Source organism: Erythranthe guttata, chromosome 3 (genome assembly GCF_056151865.1).
Source record: "Erythranthe guttata isolate IM_541 chromosome 3, IM_541, whole genome shotgun sequence".
In the NCBI taxonomy this organism is placed as follows: Eukaryota; Viridiplantae; Streptophyta; class Magnoliopsida; order Lamiales; family Phrymaceae; genus Erythranthe; species Erythranthe guttata.
Window position 1 is genome coordinate 7,936,544 of NC_142535.1, and position 19,243 is coordinate 7,955,786.

The 19,243-nt window shown below is 33.6% G+C and overlaps 1 protein-coding gene, 2 non-coding genes and 1 pseudogene across 3 annotated transcripts; all 4 read left to right on the forward strand.

Annotated features, from left to right (window-relative positions):
• The first annotated feature begins 1,063 nt into the window (after window positions 1–1,063).
• On the forward strand, window positions 1,064–1,224 carry LOC148771698 (U1 spliceosomal RNA). The gene has a single exon (XR_016030563.1). It is a non-coding gene; the product is annotated as a U1 spliceosomal RNA (small nuclear RNA).
• Window positions 1,225–6,806: 5,582 nt separating this feature from the next.
• On the forward strand, window positions 6,807–7,802 carry LOC148771699 (uncharacterized). The gene is made up of 2 exons (XM_088815180.1): window positions 6,807–7,031; window positions 7,167–7,802. Exons 1-2 carry the CDS (start codon window positions 6,807–6,809, stop codon window positions 7,800–7,802), a joined length of 861 nt encoding a protein of 286 aa, XP_088671306.1.
• A 5,784-nt stretch (window positions 7,803–13,586) lies between these two features.
• On the forward strand, window positions 13,587–13,708 carry LOC148771700 (U5 spliceosomal RNA). Its single transcript, XR_016030601.1, has one exon. It is a non-coding gene; the product is annotated as a U5 spliceosomal RNA (small nuclear RNA).
• A 768-nt stretch (window positions 13,709–14,476) lies between these two features.
• Window positions 14,477–14,628, forward strand: LOC148771701 (U1 spliceosomal RNA; annotated as a pseudogene).
• Window positions 14,629–19,243: the final 4,615 nt, after the last annotated feature.

Here is a 19,243-nt window from a genome sequence, read left to right on the forward strand (position 1 = left end):
AAGCCTTTGTATCATTTGATCATGCCATGTGAATCACTAGAAACATGTGGCTAACCGAATAACGGAAGTTTCGTAAATTTTTTTTTATCAAACATCAAATTTCTGCATATATTAAGGAAAATGCAACCTCTATATATAGTAGAACCGATTCACCCCGGTTATATATGGTTTCTCAAGCTTAAAGCATATATTCATTTCTGATATATTAATTTCTCAATGCCACATGATAGGAAAGTTTTGTTAGACTAACATTAAGACAAGCTTTTCTTGATAGCAATAACATTGCTGTGATCATGATAATATTGTGATATTTGTAAAATTCACGCAGTTCTTCTTTTGGGAGGGTTAATTAGCATTTCCGATCAATTCAAGTTCAAATTTATGTATCCCTCATCAAATACTATGATTAAGTTAAATTGATGTCTATTGCAAATTTATTGGCCGAGGATAGATGGATTTGGCACCATTCTTAGGATGGTCGTTTTTCTGTGAAATCATGTTATCACAGTTTGTTGTCTAGGGAATTTGCATTCGAAGCCCGTAGAACGGGTAATGATGGATCTGTTAGCGGAGTAGCGAAACGCAAGTGGAAAATGGTTTGGAAACTCTTGGTCCCGCCGAAAATCAAAAAAATTCTTTGGCGCTTTTGCTCGAATATTAAACCAACCAAGGTCGAATTGTTTCGGAGAAAAAATACCACTGATCCATATTGCCCGTGGTGTGGTGTTGAGGAGGAAATGAGCTTACATACTTTTATTTTCTGTAGAGGAATGAGAGAGATTCGGCAACAACCCTTGTTAACCATTATGGATGATATTTCAGCTGTGTCGGCATGGGCTTGGATTGAATTGTTACACCAGAAATTGGAAACGGTTATGTGGAAGGTCTGACGAAATAAGGATTTGTATAATTTTAAGTTTTCTTAAGTTTCAAGGGAGTAATTCAATTACTAGGAAGGATGAAAAATGCTAAAGAAATTATGTCACACTTGTCCCACATCGACAGAATAAATTATAAATGGTGAGAATTGAGTTTATAAATTGAAGAAATTTGAGTTAAAAACTTACTTACCTGGACGGGGTCAATAGGCGATCAATAAGACCTATGGCCTATGCTAGTGACCTCCATTGCACTTTGGATGGGTGCTAGTGTAAGGTCGGCCCAAGAGGTCGAGCCTGCGTCATAATTTGTGATAGAGGGGGCCTGCGTTCGCGCGGCCCCTTTCCAATCCTAGTTAACTCCAATTAATTCCAATTCCAATTAAAAAATTAATTAATTAAAATCTTTGTATTTCAAAAGACTTATTAAATATTTCTATGTTGACATTTTAATTATTAGGGCAAATGGCAAATAGGCCCATGACAAGGCCACTTAATTAAAAGAGGGACATCCAACTTTTTTGTCTTTCAAATAAATTCAGCCCATTCAAACTTATTTGCAAATAAGAAAAATCCTTTTATATATACCAAAATTACCCCCAATTCATTGAAACCCAATTTAACACTAATTTCAATTTTGACCCCAATTTTGACCCGCCACAGCCGGAGACAGTCGGTCGCCGCCGTTGACCGCGGTCTTCGGCGTTGACTTTTTCTTTTCCTGAAATTTTTTTCCGGCCGGTCAACTGCTGTTGACCGCCGGGTCTCCGGCGTTGACTTTTTTTTTTTAATTTCGTTTTTTCTTAAAAAAATATTTTAATTAATATGACTGTCTTGGCTGCTAAATTACTGTCTCCGGCAGTTATTTAACTGTCGGAGACAGTAATTTAACTGTTGTCGGAGACAGTAATTTAACTGTTAATTGACTTTTTTTTTTTCCTTAAAAAATATTTTAATTAATATTACTATATTCGTTGCTAAATTACTGTCTCCAGCAGTTATTTAACTTTCCGAGACAGTAATAAAACTGTTAATTCACTTTTTTATTCTTAAAAAAATATTTTTATTTAATATTACTGTATTCGTTGCTAAATTACTGTCTCCAGCATTTATGTAAAAATGTCGGACACAGTAATTTAACTGTTAATTGATTTTTTTTTAATAATTTTTTTTCTTAAAAAAAATTATTTTAATTAATATTACTGCCTTGGATACTAAATAACTGTCTCTAACAGTAATTTAACTGTCTTAGACAATAATATTAATAATATTAATGTACATGAAAATAATATTCATAATATTACTGTCCCAAACAGTAATATTACTGTCTGAGACTGTAATTTAGTAGCCAAGACAATAATATTAATTAAAATATTTTTTTTTCTAAGAAAAAAAAAAATTAAAAAAAAAAAACAACGCCGGAGACCGGCGGTCAACGGTGGTTGACCGGCCGAAAAAAAATTTCAGGAAAAAATAAAGTTTAAAAAAAAAAAGAAAAATAAAAAGAAAGTCAACGCCGAAATCTGGCTGAAAAAAAAACATTTCAGAAAAAAAATTATTTTCTGAAAAAAAAAATTTTGGGGGTTAATGTGATATATTTGTTTAAATACGAGGTCAATGTGTAATATTAAATAAGTTAGAGCATAATGGGTGGAATTGATAAGAATTATATTATGGAGGGTATTTTAGACTAAAGATATAGGGATGAGTTTAATTGATAGACTATTTTTTTTGTTGACCAAAATGCATTTATGTCCCATGTGATGGGTCTTTTTGCCATTCGCCCTAATTATTATTACTCGGCAGAAATTGTTGATTGCTTTCATTTTATTCGATTTATTGTGATTCATATTTCCGAAGCTTAGTAGAGCAGGTCTTGTAAATGCATAAATAGGAAAAAGTAGACGAGAATAAAACAGGCTTAATCCCACTTTGCACTCTTAAAATATACCATTTTGGTATTTTGCACCCTCGAAATAAATTAAGGGCAAATGGCTTAATTCTACCGTTGACCGCCGGTCTCCGGCGTTGACTTTTTTTTTTTTTTTTTGAATTTTTTTTCTTAGAAGACAAAAATATTTTAATTAATATTACTGTTTTAGCTACTAAATTACTGTCTCAGACAGTAATATTACTGTTTGGGACAGTAATATTATGAATATTATTTTTCCGAACAGTAATATTATTAATATTATTGTCTAAGATAGTTACATTACTGTTGAAGACAGTAATTTAGCATCTAAGGCAGTACTATTAATTAAAATATTTTTTTTAAGAAAAAAAATGAAAAAAGTCAATTAACAGTTAAATTACTGTCTCCGACAATTAAATAACTGCTGGAGACAGTAATTTAGCAAACGAATACAATAATATTAATTAAAAATATTTTTTTAAGAATAAAAAAGTCAATTAACAATTAAATCACTGTCTCCAACAGTTAAATAACTGCTGGAGACAGTAATTTAGCAACGAATACAGTAATATTAATTAAAATATTTTTGAAGAAAGTCAATTAACAGCTAAATTACTGTCTCCGGCAGTTAAATAACTGCCGGAGACAGTAATTTAGCAGCCAAGACAGTAATATTAATTAAAAAAAAATTAAGAAAAAACAAAATTAAAAAAAAAAAAAAGTCAACGCCGGAGACTGGCGATCTCCGGCGGTCAACACCGGAATCTGGCCGGAAAAAAAACACTTCAGAAAATAAAATATTTTCTGAAAAAAAAAATTTGGGGGGTTAATGTGATATATTTGTTTAAATCCGGGGTCAATGTGTAATATTAAGGAAGTTAGGGCATAATGGGTGGAATTGATAAGAATTAGGGTTAAAATTGGGGTCAAAATTGAAATTAGGGTTAAAATTGGTTAATTGATGAAATTCGGCTAAATTGGGGTGTAAATCGTGAAATTGGAGTTGAATTGGGTTTCAATGAATTGGGGGTAATTTTGGTATATATAAAAGGATTTTCCTTATTTTCAAATAAGTTTGAATGCGCTGGATTTATTTGAAAGACAAAATAGTTGGATGTCTCTCTTTTAATTAAGTGCCCTTGTCATGGGCCTATTTGCCATTACCCCATAAATTAATAGCATTTTGCACTCTCGAAACACAAGAGATCATGCATAATGCACCCCAATTGAATTTTTAAAGCTAATAAAGGTAATTTAATATTTTTCAGTGGTATTTTTTTCGATTACAAAGGTTAAATTAATATTTTTTATTCATTCATAATTTTGAAACTATAAAGTGCAAAAATAAAAATATTTTTCTCAACATATTTCAAATTAAATTTTTTATTACAAAAAACTATTTTACAAAAAAAAAAATTTCATTATCAAGTTATCTGAAAATCATATTATCTTCCAAATATGTTTACCTAATATTTCCAACAGTTAGAACAAAAGATCCATCAATCGACCAATTTAGCGATAAAAGTTTATTTGATTTTATGTTGTATGAAAATATTGTTTTTTCAATGATCCGGTATTACTTTTATTTTCGCACTCCGTGCACTCGAAATTAGGTTGGAAGTTGAAGAAAATAAAAATTTATTATTTTAGTTTGCATCCCGAAAAAAAAAAAACCAATAAAACATGAAATTGCCTTTATTATTCAATTCATGGTGCATTGTGAATGATTTATTGTGTTTTGATGGTGCAAAGTGCTATTATTGTTTTTTAAGGAGTTAATTGCATAGACCCCCCTGTGTTATTTCTCGGAAGCAAAAAACCCCCCCGGAAAAAAAAAATAGCATATAACCCCCTATGTTATGTTTTAGTCAGCCCACCGCCCCTTTGTGTGCACTGGCTCGTTGACTTACGTGAAATGACAGAATTGCCCTTAATAAAAAATAAAGCAAAAAAGATCCCAATACCCAAAATACGTATCATAACCTTTTCCTCCAAATCGTATCTCAGATTTGCTTAACCAAATTATATCCACACAATCTCTCACACCACACCATCAACTCTCAAAAACAAAACAATTTCACATCTCCGAACTGAAATTCGAAGCCCTATAAAAAAATCGAAGCCCTAATTTTGAAATTGCATCTCTGAATCCCGAAGCCCGCAGAACCAGAAGAAAGGAATGTAAGCGCTAGAAGAATTCTCGCCCATATATTAAAGAGGTTGGATTTTGATTTCCGAGTTTTTGCTGTTTTTAAGGCATGTTGAATCTCTGTTCATATGTTTGAAGATTCCTGGTAGTGGTCCATACATTGTCTGCTTTTTTTGGGAGGTGTGGGTTGTGGTCCAATTTTTATTTATTTATTGATTTTTTTGTGTAAAACATGTGCTTGTCTGGAACTCCAGGGAACATGTGGGGCTTCTACACCATTTCTTTAATCAAGTTGATTCATTGTAAAATTTATGTTTTTTAGTGTTTGTATTCAACTGTTTAAAGCAGTGAACATGTGGTTACTTTTTTTTTTGTCTTTAACCGTGAACTCAGCAATGTATTTAAGTCTTATATAGCAATGTATTTAACATGTGGTTCAATTTTATAAAGTAATGTATTTAACTGTTCAATTTTTTTTGTCTTTAATTTAATAATGGAGATGAACATGTGGCCCAATTTAATAATTGAGTTTGTCTTTAAGTCACTGAACACTTCTTTGTATGCAGATGGAGAACCTTGTGACAGTGTCTCTTTGGCTAGATGGCAATTTTACACATAGCCCCAACTTGTCTTATGTTGGAGGAAGAAAGCAAGTGACCACAAGGATTAGCTTAGACTACATGAATATGGATTCACTATATGCGCTATATAGGTTCTGTGGAGGTAAAAAGTTGAATGTCACTTTCTATTTTCTGTACCCTGGTCAGTCACTTGAACATGGCTTAAGGCAGATTTTAGATGATGTTTTCGTAGCATGGTTAGTGAGTGTGCATGAAGGCCTAGATCATTTGACAGTGTACACTGAAGATACTGATATAGAGCCACTACTTGCAGTTGATAGGGATGGGAATGTATTAAGGGAAGAAGTGGAAATATTGTACTTGCAGCAATGGGATGAAGAAGTACACTTTTCTGAAGCACCATTTGAAGAACCACATGTTGAAGATCAAGAAGCTGAAGAACCAAGTGTTGGAAATGAAGCAGCTGCAGAACCAACTGTTGAACATCAAGAAGCTGCAGAACCAACTGTTGAAAATCAAGCAGATGAAGAAGCAAATGTTGAAAATCAAGCAAATGAAGAAGCAAATGCTGATTCTGAGGATGATGATTCTGTAGATGATGACTACCTGCAGCCTGAAGATGCTACTTCAGGTGAAAATGATGTACATTCAGATGTTCCAAGTGAGGAGTTAGATGATATTGAGGGCTCCTCTGATGATGATATCTTTGTGGATAGACAGTTCACTAAGCAAGACTTATGGAGGAAGTTAAGAAGAATGGGGAAGAATGCTAGGAGACCAAGTAAAAGACTGCATAAATGTCCAATTGACCAATCTGAATCCCAGTGGTACAGTGAAGCTGAAGATGATGATGTTGTTGATAACTTGGATGGTTGCAACAAATCTAAATGTCCAACATTCACTGAAGGGCAAAATATGAAGAACAGAGAGTTGGAAGTTTTGATGAAGTTTGGAAATATTGGTCTTTTCAGACAAGCCCTAACAGATTGGTTAGTCAGAAATGGTTATGAATTAGAATATGTGAAAAATGAAAGGAAAAGGGTGACAGCAGAATGCAAAGCTGAAGGCTGTAATTGGAGGATCCATGCCTCTGTTGTGCAGGGTGGTCCAACATTTCAGGTACTACTGTGTTTCAAACTTATAATAAGTATTTTCTTATTGCTTTTACTTTTGGCATTATGGTGTTAATGTTTCTTTCATTGCAGATCAAGAGCATAACTGGATAGCACACATGTTCAAAAAAGAGAGTTAACAAGCATGCAACTTCAAACTACATTGGACAGAGAATGAAACAAGCCATTAAAGACAATCCAGATGTCACTATTACCAATCTTGGAAATTCTGTGATGAGGAAGGTGGGTATAGAAGCTGGCTATTGGAAGACTTTGAGGGCAAAAAATGCTGCAATCAATAAAATTAGAGGGCTGGATGCTGAAGAATACACTCAACTCTGGGATTACTGTGAGACTGTAAGAAGCAAGAATCCAGGAGCTAAGTTACTGCTCAGAAAGGTGTTATACTCAGACCCCCCTGTGTTTTAGAGGATGTACTTCAGCCTTCCTGCAATGAGAATGGGATTTCTATCAGGGTGTAGGCCATTAATTGGGCTTGATGGATGTTTTCTTAAAACAGTTCATGGTGGGCAGCTGTTGTGTGCTGTTGGGAGAGATGGGAATGACAACTTGTTTCCAATTGCCTTGGCTGTGGTTCCAGTGGAGAACAGAGAAGCTTGGACCTGGTTCTTGGGAGAGCTCCTTGATGAAATTGGAGGTGTTGAAGAAAGGAAGTGGACCTTCATTTCTGATAAGCAAAAAGGTTTTCTTGAAGCAATAAAGGACCTTGCCCCTGGATGTGCTCACAGATTTTGTGTGAGACACATTTATCAGAATTTCAAGCAAAAGTGGCCTTCCTTGGAATTAAAAACAATGTTGTGGAGAGCTGCTTCAACAGGGAACAAGAATGAGTTTGAATCAAAGATGGTTGAGATAAGGAGATTGAACAAAGATGCAGCAGAGTACTTGAGAAAGATACCAGCTGAACATTGGGCCATATCTTATTTTTCTACAAAATGCAGGTCTGATGTATTGGTCAACAATTTGTGTGAGTCCTTCAACAACTACATACTTGAAGCTAGGGAGAAGCCCATCATTAGTATGTTTGAATGGATAAGAACCAGATTGACAACCAGAATTGAGACAAAAAAGGCTGGTATGGAGAAGTATGCAGGAACTATCTGCCCTAATATCTTGAGGAAGATCAATAAGTCCCAGCAACTTGCATGAAACTGTTATCCAAGGTGGTGTGGAAATGAGGAGTTTGAGGTGGATGCAAATGGTGTGAGATATGTGGTGGACTTAGCTAAAAGAGAGTGTACATGTGGCATATTTCAATTAAATGGATATCCATGTCCTCATGCCTGGTCTTGCATTGCAGAAAGAAGATACAAAGTTGAGGATTTTGTGGACACATGTTATAGGAAGGAAAATTACTTGAAAGTGTATGCCTATATGATACATGCAGTCCCTGGACTCTGAGATTACTTGAAGACCACTTATGACCACTTCAGGCTCCAAAATACCAGAAAAAAAAGGGAGACCAACCAGATTAAGAAGGAAAGCTCCAGATGAGATTCATAGGACCTCATACAGGAAGGGTTTGACACACACCTGTCAAAATTGCTTACAAAGACGTCATAATAAGGGAACCTGCAAAAATCCTACAAATCCAAGGTCCAAACTTTATAAGGTAAATGTACATATCATTGATTTAAAATTTAAAATTCCTATAATCCTAGACCTAAACCTAGGGGCAATTTTGTCAATAAATTAATCTCTAATTTAAAATTTAAAATTCCTCTTTTTTATGTTCCTATTCTTTTGGGGTAGTGCTATAATTCCACCTCCAACCAATTTCTATATACAAGCAATCATCCCTATTATTTCGTCCATCACAACCTTTGTTTTTCCTTTTATTTTATTTGTTTGGTTTCTTTGATGGACGGATTCTTAGTTAATTTTTCCATTCCTTTTGTATTTTTATTTTTTATTTTCTTTCCGTTTTTAGTTTTCTTCCTAATCCTGACCGCCAACTACACGACTCTTCATGATTGAACTCCATGAACTCAACCCCATTACAAACTGTGTACTATTTAAATCCATGGAGAACCCGAGTGAAAACCATTAAATTTTTTTTTTCGTCCTCTTCTTTCCCACCAAGAATTTTCAGGGTATGCAATTGCTTTATATAGATACAGTTATTTATTTAAATTATTTATGCATCATATTTTGTTAAATTTTACAGAACATAATAGTTGCCAACGATGTTGAATTTGTTTTGGTACAACCTAGGCAACATTTTTCAACAATCACTCCCCATATGTCCACTATATATACCTTCACAAAAATTTCATATCTTTGATAGTTGGATTGATCATGGTATTTATTTTGTTTTCATACATACATGCCATTTATTTTTTTTATTTTGTTGACTCATTACGTTTTATGTCTTCAGGAGTCACCGTATGTTAACGTTGGAGGAACAACAATAATTGTGACGTTAGTCAAATTGTTTGGCAAATTGGGGTTCCAACGTTTTTTGCGGCCAACCTTGTCTTGAATTTGATTTGACTAAAAAACAATCCAACAATGTATTTGTGAAACAAGAATCTGAATCAAATTCATCAAGTAGTTCAACCTATTGTAAGAAAATCTCACCGAAGGAGTTCTTTTTTAGCTACATACATTGTGACCAGTGTGGAGAGTGCGTGAGAATATCATGTTGGTGTAATTATAAAAATCTGCGTAAAGGAGAAAAAATACTTGTTTGCCGAAAAGAGGAATTGTAAAAAACACAAGTATTTATTAATACATTTGCATAAATCTCTGATTTTGTAGTTTCTATATTACTTTACACGAATTCGGTGGCATTAGTTTCTTTCAATTGGCACCAGAGCCAACACTTGACATCTACTAAGTGTTCAATCCTGCGATTATTTTGTTTCAGTGACACGAATTCGTGATAGATATACCCATTCCTACCTCCATGCGTCCTCGGTACTGGATGAAACAAACTACAGTTATAGGAAAGTGAAGATGAGGGCATTCAACAAGTCGATTAATGAAAGATTCTGGAGAGCCTTGTTTACTGGATAAACTCCTCCGCAAGGAGTTGATGAAGATGGTGATGTCATAGTAATTACTGAGATCGAATGGACTACCGATCATATTGCAACCGCCAACTACAACTCGAAAGATTTAAATGCCATCTTTAACTTAGTAGATACCACAATGTTAAAGCGTATCTCGCTGTGGACAAGTGCGGAGGATGCTTGGGATGTCCTTCAACTGCATTGTGAAAGTTATGAAAGTCTGAGGAGAACAAAACTTAGATCGATGTCTTCCAAGTTTAAATGACTGAGAATGAACGAGAATGAAACCATTTCCCAATACAATGAGATGATTATTGATCTGTCAAATGAATTTCAAGCTTTCGTAGGTCCACTGAGCAATGAAACACTACTCAACAAAGTATAGAGAACAATCCCAGAATGGTTCAAAATGAAGGTCATGGCAATTGAAGAATTATATGACACATCCACCATTAGACTTGATGAATTAATGGGAAGCCTGAAGCCTAGTGAAATGAACAATGAGGAGGAAAAAAAACGGTGAAGTATGTGACAAATGCACTGCAAGAAGATGTCGCTCACAGTGTCACAACATCTGATGATGAAGATTTGGATGTTGAAGCATATTTGAACAATGTTGCTCTTCAAATCAAGAGATTCAAAAAAAGGAGTCAGACCTAAAAAACTGTTCAATGATGCTTCGACTCCAAACTCAAAAAGGTCTAATTCAATCTAGAATAGATCTGGACACCAACATCATAGTCTAAAAAATCTTGTCAAAATTCATCTCAATATTTTTTTCTCAGAGTCGGATTAGATCTACTCTACTAATCTCGATTCTGTTTGCATGGCTTGTACAAGCTTTGGTCATTATGCAAATGAGTGTGCTAACACACTAAGGAAAAGAATGATGAGTCTTTTATATCTCTCAACGAAGATGAGTGTAAATTTATGTGTAGATGATTTCTCTCATTTTTCATGTGTCTATTTTTTGAAAGAGAAGTCTGATAACTTTGAAGCTTTTCAAAAAAATCACAATCGAATTTGTAATCATCTTTCTCTAGATGTTGGTAAGATCAAAACTGATTATGGAAAATAATTTTCAAATTCCCATTTTCAAATTTATGTGACATAGCAGAAAGAAAAAATTAACACTTTGCAAGAAATGACTCGAGCCATGTTAAATGTTAAAAACCTTACAAAAAGAGTTTGGTCCAAAAATGTCAACACAACATGACATATTTATAACTGAGTGCACCTGAGACCAGGAACCACTATAACTGCATATCAACATTCAAAGGGCAAAAATCCTAATCTTGAATATTTGCATGTTTTTTGGTGCATCTGTTATGTGTTGAATGAAATAGATCACCTTAACAAATTGGGCTCAAAAAGTGATAAGGGTCTGTTTGTTGAATATGCAACAAAAATCCATGCTTCTAGAATATATAATCTTCGCACTAGAACTATTATTGAATCAGTAAATGTGCTATCTAATGATCTTGCTGATATTAGTTGAAAAACAACTAAACTTGAAATTGACGATTTGATAGATATGTCAAAGGTATTATCTGATAGTGTACCAGAGAAAGACAAGTCTATTACATCATATATTTCAAGACCAGACATTGTTGCTCCGAGTACAACAACACTTCCAGAAACACCTAGTCCAGATTCAACAGATTCTAATAAGTCTGATCCAGACACATATGATCAAATGACAGATGTGCGCAGAATAGAGCCATCTAGAAGAATTCAAAAGAATCATCCCACCACTCAAGTTGTTGGAGATGCCTCTGATAGAATGCACACAAGAGGCAAGGAAAAGGTAAAGTAGATAAATATGGTAAAACTTACTTTCATGTCCACCTGTATCACAAAAGCATTGAAAATGACCTCTGAATTAATGATACGCATGAGGAACTTAATCTGTTTGTTAGATACATGCAGAAAATCGAGGATACATTGGGTGAAATGGCAAACTGTATGTACTGTAGTTGACGAAGGAGGCTTAGAAATTCGGTCTCTCAATTAGGTAATGAGGTGTTTGCACCGGAAACTCCTCTGGCAAGTTCATCAAGGAACGTCTCTTTGGCTATATTTTATAAGGCAAAGTATCGGAATAACTGATGTAAACGTCTCTTTGGACTAAATTTTATAAGGCAAAGTATCGGAATAGAAGATGTAGAATTACAAGGCGACGACTTCTCCAATGTGATAAATAGTCATATGAGATTCTCACAGAGTGCACGCAGTGGATTGTGGGGTCTGGAGGAGTAAAGTTTTGGGTTGAAAATTGGATAGGAGAGGTGATTCTCGGTCTGTTACCTTGTGATCATACTTTTTCGGTCGTCATGTCATGCATCCAATTCACAGCTTACTACCGTTAATTCCCACCCACTTACATGATAAAATTATGCAAGTTTAGTGGATGCTAGCTAAGGCGGACATGTTTATTTTCACTCGTACTCAATCTGGGGAATTTGCGAATAAGGAATATTGGCGGCATATTAGGGTTTCGGGTCGACGAGAGACATGGCCTGATCGAATATGGCATCAATTTCTACCATATAAGACGTGTGGATTTATGTGGAAACTGTTGCACCATGCTCTTACTATTAATCAGAGAATCATTTCCCGCGGAATTCCAATCGTTTGATGGTGCGTGTGCTGCAAAACCCCATACCAAGAGGATGTTCACCACTTGTTTGATCCACCTCCGCGAGAACTGTTTGACGAACTATTGGAAAATGAAAACATTATGAAAACCTGATAAATCAAACTAAGCCACTTGAGATCAACTTTCATATTCATGATAACCTGTTGAAATACTTTAATATGAACTATGCATCGTTAATTAATTAAAAATTATTTGAGCAAAGACATTGAGTTCCTATGAGTTCTATAAAAAAAACATTGTATAATCCACCTGAGCCCTTTTCTATTAATGGAGGATTCGCTTTTATCATAAATTATAATTTTTACATTTTTCTAGTCTAATTATGTTTTAAGTTTTAATGGAATTTTACTACTCTTTCAACTTAACAATTAACAAATAGGTATGTAGCAGTTAGGAATTCAGAACCTTCCAGATTAATAACATTTTAAGTTATTCTCTCAATTTTTTTCAAAGAATTTCAAATTTATTTTGTTTTTTAGAGGTAATTCATAGAATATGATGCATCGATTTCATTCAGTATTTAAATTTATACCACAAACTAAAGTAAAACAAAATGTTACCCATATTATTAATGCAAAGCACCACTTCCCAAAAAGTCAAGCACACAAAGAACATATAACCTATGCTGCACGGACACGGATACGCGGACACGGTGATACGCCATTTTAAAAATACTAAGATACGGATCCGCAGGGAATACGTGTAAATATAAAAAAAATATAGGGGCATATTTATAAATTAAAAAAATATATGGGTACATTTATAAATTGGAAAAAATATTTATAAATCGCCAAATCGCATAAGAGAACCGCTCGCCCTAGCTGCTCGTGTTCTTTGTTGGCGTCGTTGCTAGAGTTTTAGACTTTTCGGTGGACTCTCAAAGAAAACAGAGAAAATGTGTATTACAGATAAAAGAAAAGACGTATTCTTTTATTAGAGCTCTCTCTTAAAACATAAGAGCCGTGTCCCAACTTTTTTAAAATTGTGGACACTGCCCGACACGGGTGTCCTACTTTAGTGAAATTACGAAACGGCCCGACACGTACTGGTGTCTGAGCCGTGTCCGGGCTTGTCCGAGTTTCTAGGTATCGGATATGGGGACTCTTCACCTTCTATAAGTGTCCGTGCAGCATAGTATATTACATATTGCTCATTGAGGAGAACATGCATAGATAAGTATCCCACATAGAAAAAAGACTCAAGTATGAACTTTGAGCCGAATAAATAAATAGAAGCTTACAGTAATTGTAAAATTCAAACAGTTGTGCAGTGAGCTAATAGCGAACTATTCTTTCGCCTTTTACTAAAGAATATTGTGTGCTCGCTGCTACTCAAGCAGCATACGCCTCTTTTTGGAGGGTTTTTTTTCCTCTTTAGGAATTCTCGTATTAATTTTAGTTTAAATATTTTTATGAAACATCAAGTTCTCCATATGTTAAAGAAAATTCAAGTGTATATAGTTGAACAAATTTACCCCTCTCGCTGGAAATTTTTGTCGGACTTACATTAAGAGAGGCTTTTCCTGATAGCAGTAACATTACTATGATAAAGATAAAGATATAAATATCATGATGAAGAGCTTATGAATAAGAGCTTGTAAGTAGATATAAAGCATTTACATATCAAAATGGTTTAGACTTTAGAGTACTATACGAACATTCTTCATAACTAAAGGAATACATCTTGTACCCGATAAAGTATAAAACTACTCTAAAAAATAATTGTTAGCTTTATTCAAACAAGCATATTCTGACGTAAGTGAAGTTTAAATCTTTTCCTTACTAATTGGTCCAACTTTGGCTTACGAGATGACATTAGAATCAAATTCGATTTGTATGAGTTTCAAGTACGGGTCTGGTTGATTAGGTGTTATCTTAATTTTTGTGCTCTCTGTTCTGTAACATTTATACAAAATTGTGTGTACGTAATTATATGTTTTTGTAGAAATATGTGCGACAAGGTTTTTACATTTGTTCAACTTTGTTGATTGTGGTTTGGAGGGTTTTTCTTAAGCATAGGGGAGTTATTCAATTATTAGCAAGGATGAAAAATGCTAAAGAAAGTATGTAACTGTTGTCCCACATCGGTAGGAATATAATATATATGGTGAGAAGAGAGTTTTATAAATTGAAGAAATTTGAGTAAGAAACTTACATACCTGGACGGGGTCGATAGGCGATCAATAAGGCCTATGGCCTATGCTGGTGACCTCCATTGCACTTTGGATGGGCGCTTGCGTAAGGTCGGCCCAAGAGGTTGAGCCTGCGTCATAATTTGTAATAGAGGGGCGCGCGAACCCCAATTCTAGTTTAAACTTTTAATAATAAAATGAAAAATTTATCTTTGGTAATATTGATTAAAAGTTTGAACCTAAAAACAGATATCTCGTGTTGGAATGGAACAATTTTGGTATATATTAGAAATAAATTTTATTTTTTTAGCATTTTAATTGAACGTTGCTCATTCCGGCAACGACAAAGCAGCGACTTTGCTAGGGATATACTGGCACTTTCCATCTCAAAAACAATAATGCTAGTTTTGAAAAAAGATATATTGACACCTTCCATTTCGAAAATCTACTACAACATAATTGACAAATATAACTCATGCACATTGAAAATTAAAATAAGATCACTCGAACAAGAAAATGAAAGCGAAAACATAAATCTCCCATTTTACATTGCAGGAAAATTTGCGAAATAGTTCCAAACATTGTAAAACCTGATAAATTAAACTAAGCCACTTGAGATCAACTTTCACATTTACCAAAACCTTTTGAACAAAGACTAACATTATTATAAATTATGTATCGTTAATTAGTTAAAAATTATTTGAGCAAAGATATTGAGTTCCTGTGAGTTAAAAATAAACATTTCATTGTAAAATCCACCTTAGCCCTATTCTATGAATGGATGATTCGCTTTTATCATTTATGATAATTTTCAATAGTTTTCTAGTTTAATTATGTTTTAGTAGATTTTAATATAATTTTACAATTTATAAATAGGCATGTATCAGTTAGGAAACTTTCCATATTAATACAATGTTTAAGTTATTTTTCTCTAGTTCTTTTCAATGAAATTCAAATTTTATTTTGTTCATTAGAGGAAATTAATTCGTAGAATTAAGGGAAAATGAGGGATACCCCTAGTTTTGAAAATATATAGGGATAGGTCCTATGAGTTTTTCCGCCCTAGCCAATAACCCAAATTTCAATCTTAATTTGACAGACCTCTGGACAATATGAAATACCAATAATACCCTTTCACTTTATGAAATAAATACCAAAACCCTAGTCTTCCACATCATTTCAACCCACAACCACCCCCACCTCGCTCTTTCTCTCTTTAGATATTTTCCCCAATGCTTTTTCTTCTTCCCAGATTCATGCTTTTCTCTTTCTATAGCTCTCTCTCACACTCAGCCTCTCTTCGCCGTTCGATCCGCGAAGTTGCCGCCGCGAGATCCGAAGCCAAAGTAAAGGAAGGGGAAGTCATTCAAACCCTAAATCTCGTTCTGACATTTCTCCGTCGTCGCTTCGCCGCTTCAGATTTTCCGCCACTCGAAATGTTCGGTTCCGCCGCCGTCCCCATCTTTAGCCACCGGTCCTCCGACGATGTGATCCAGCGACGCCTTCGCTCATTTGGAATCCTTTCCTCCGATCCAAAACGTAGGCCGTGGCATAGCAATTTAGAGATTTCTCGCAAGGCTGCTTCCTCTACACGATTCCTGCCGCACTAGCGCAACAAGCCACCGCGAGATCGGAACTTGTCGCTTGAAAATTTTGAGGTCGCCGATCTTTGGTAATTTGTTGTTTGTGGATCTTAATTTTATTTTGATAAATAATTAGTATTCAATTTCTCACTCACATTCTTTATGGATAGTGTAGAATAAAAATAATTATAAATGTTTCATGAACTAAGTCTTAGTTTTGGATAATGCTAAACATTCTTTACAAACTACGCCCATAGTTGTCAGTACATACCGGACAACAAGTTCTGTATCAATAGAAGAGAGTGTTGTGTGTATGTGATTTTAATTTTATTAATAATATTAGTTGTATTTTGTTTGATGTTTTGTCTAATTGTTTTGATTTTTTTTGCCCTTTAATTATTTTTTGGTGAATTTGTTTGGATAATGGAGTTATTGAGTTTTTTGTTTATAATCGGTCGACGTTGTTGCTTTGATTTGACTATGATTGACCATATCTGAGAAAAAAGAAAAAAATATAGCTTTTCGTATAAGGTTCGATATAATTGGCATTTTTCATTTTTCTTTTCGTTTTCTCTAACTGGTATTTTCATTGCCACATGGATTGTTGTTTTTGCCACTTCTATACAGTAAGTAATGATGGGGAGAAGTGATTTACTACATGTTACTATAGTCATATATGGTAACATTACTACATATATGGTAACATGACTATATGTTACATAGTCATATATAGTAACATTACTACATGTTATTATAGTCATATATAGTAACATATAGTAACATGTAGTCATTTCTGGGTTATGTGTGTTTTTAATATAGAGTGATGATGATGATTTGTTCTTTATTGAAGAACATATGCATGTGATTGTGTATTTCGATCTATATTTGTACAATTTGATATATAATATCAAGATTTATTTCGATTTATATTTGTATAACTTGATTTATAATATCAAGAATTAAATTGTGATTTTTGTTATTGGTGTCGACGAAGTTCTTTTTTTGTATATAATAAGTGGTTTACATAGTCGGTCGACTATATATAACTATATAATTTTGGGGTGAAAAAAAGGTACATGACTAGATATAACTTTGGAGTAAAAAGAAGCTACGTGACTATATATCCTATAGTCACCTGTAGTCAATTTATGTACAGTAAATTTTATAGAACATTAATTTTTTAAAAATTAAAAAAAGTAAAAAAAAATTAAAAAAATTAAAAAATTTAAAAAAATTAAAAAAAATTAAAAAATTAAAAAAATAAAAAAAAATTAAAAATTAGAAAAATTTCAAAATTTAAAAAATAAAAAAATTAAAATAAATAATAGCAATAAAAAATAACAAAGGAAAAATAATAATAAAATAAAAAATTATAATATTTTATTAAAAATTCTGAAAAAATGATAAATGCAGCTCCAAAAATGCTAAATCCATTTGGCTATTATGCTGAATGCAATTGGTGAAATGTTGTATGCAGTTGGGCGAAAATTACAAATAAGGGCACACTAGTATTTTTGTCTCTCCATGGGTATCTCAAAGAAAGAATTTTAGAGGTGGACCTATCCCTATATATTTTCCATTCTAGGGGTGTATATCAAATGGACCCTATAATTAATTATTTTTCATGTTTTCGCTATGAATCAATTTCATTCAACATTTAAATTCATACAATAAACTAATGTCAAATAATAAAATAAGATGTTACACATGTTATTAATGTCATAAATTGAAGCAAACAAAGGACAGCACATGCTCATTGAGGAGAAAAGCCATGAATAAGTATCCCACACTCAAAAAAAAGACCCAATTATGAACTTAGAGCCTAAGAAATAAATCGAAGCGCACAACAGTTGGAAAATCCATGCAGATTGCGCAGTGAACGCAGAACGAACTTTGCAACCGAATAACAAAATCTAGAATTATCATGAAAAAAATAAGATAAAAATCATATTGGCAAAATAAGGTGAAAATCATAGTATGTTTCTTTAAAGAAATGAAGTTCAATGTTGCAAATATTTAATTCTTAAGTAGTTATATGCTATTTGACCATTGCAATCGCCGCCACTTAATTCCTTTTTTTTTTTTTTTTTTTTATTTCGTTCCTTTTGCAATATAAAATGATCTAATAAAAATTTAATTTGTAACTTGTATGTTGAGCCATATCATTAGAATAATAAATATATTATATATTTAATTATTAATCTAATCGGACGGACCTTACTTGGCTTAAGATATAGACTCAAAATCGGCCCATAAATGAATGGGGTTTATTAAAAGGTTCAAACTCGGCCCGACACATTAAAATTAGGCTCGACTCAAATATAGCCGGGCCGAGCCATCGGGCTTCGATTAGGCCCGACTCAATTGCCGGTCCTAATGAGTAATAATCATAATCTATTTCAGATCCGTGTGTTGTAGCATTAATCATCTCATAAAATTGATTTGTTTTCAGTCTGTCAAAAAACATGAATAATTAAATGTATACCTATGTAGCATGGGAACGAAAACGGCTATACGGGGAAACGGATATAGGGAAACAGAATGTTTAAAAAATTGGGATACATAAACTTGGGGAAATGAAATATTAAAAGTATAGGGCCATATTTAGAAATATTGTATATAAACATATATAAGTTTTTATTTATATATAAATTCTTTTTGTATATTTTTATGCAAACATATTCAAAATAAATTTTACTATCAACTATCAATTTGCAGTTGATAATTAAATCATGTAATTAATTTAGGAAACAACAAAAATATTTTAAAATTTGCTATTCAAATTAGGGATGGCAATATTACCCGACCCGGCAGGTACCCGCCCCGTTTTCGACGGGTAATACGTGCCCCGTTAAGGATTGTGGCGGGTAAGGGTTTTAGAATTTATACCCGCAAGGAGTAAGGGGCGGGTACGGGTGTAGTAAAATTTCCCCCGTACCCGCCCTATTTACCACCCGTATTGTTTATTTACGTATAATACCCTTATATGTATATTTAATATAACTTATATTATATACTTTTACAACTCAACCGTCAACCCTATTTATTAAAAAAAAAAAGAAAAGAAAAAAAACTCAACAGTCATGAGTCAACCCTACCTAGTGCTAGTCACACTCTTAAACTTTTGTCCGCCGTTTCAACTTTCAACTCTCATCTTTATATATTCTTTACTTCATATTGATTATTGAGAAACAATTAACATA

Bases quoted from the DNA above. Each gene is read 5' to 3' on its own strand.
- LOC148771699 (XM_088815180.1), top strand. From the start codon at position 6,807: ATGAAACAAGCCATTAAAGACAATCCAGATGTCACTATTACCAATCTT. The intron at 7,032-7,166 runs GTGTTATACTCA...CATGGTGGGCAG, and splicing joins CTAAGTTACTGCTCAGAAAG to CTGTTGTGTGCTGTTGGGAG.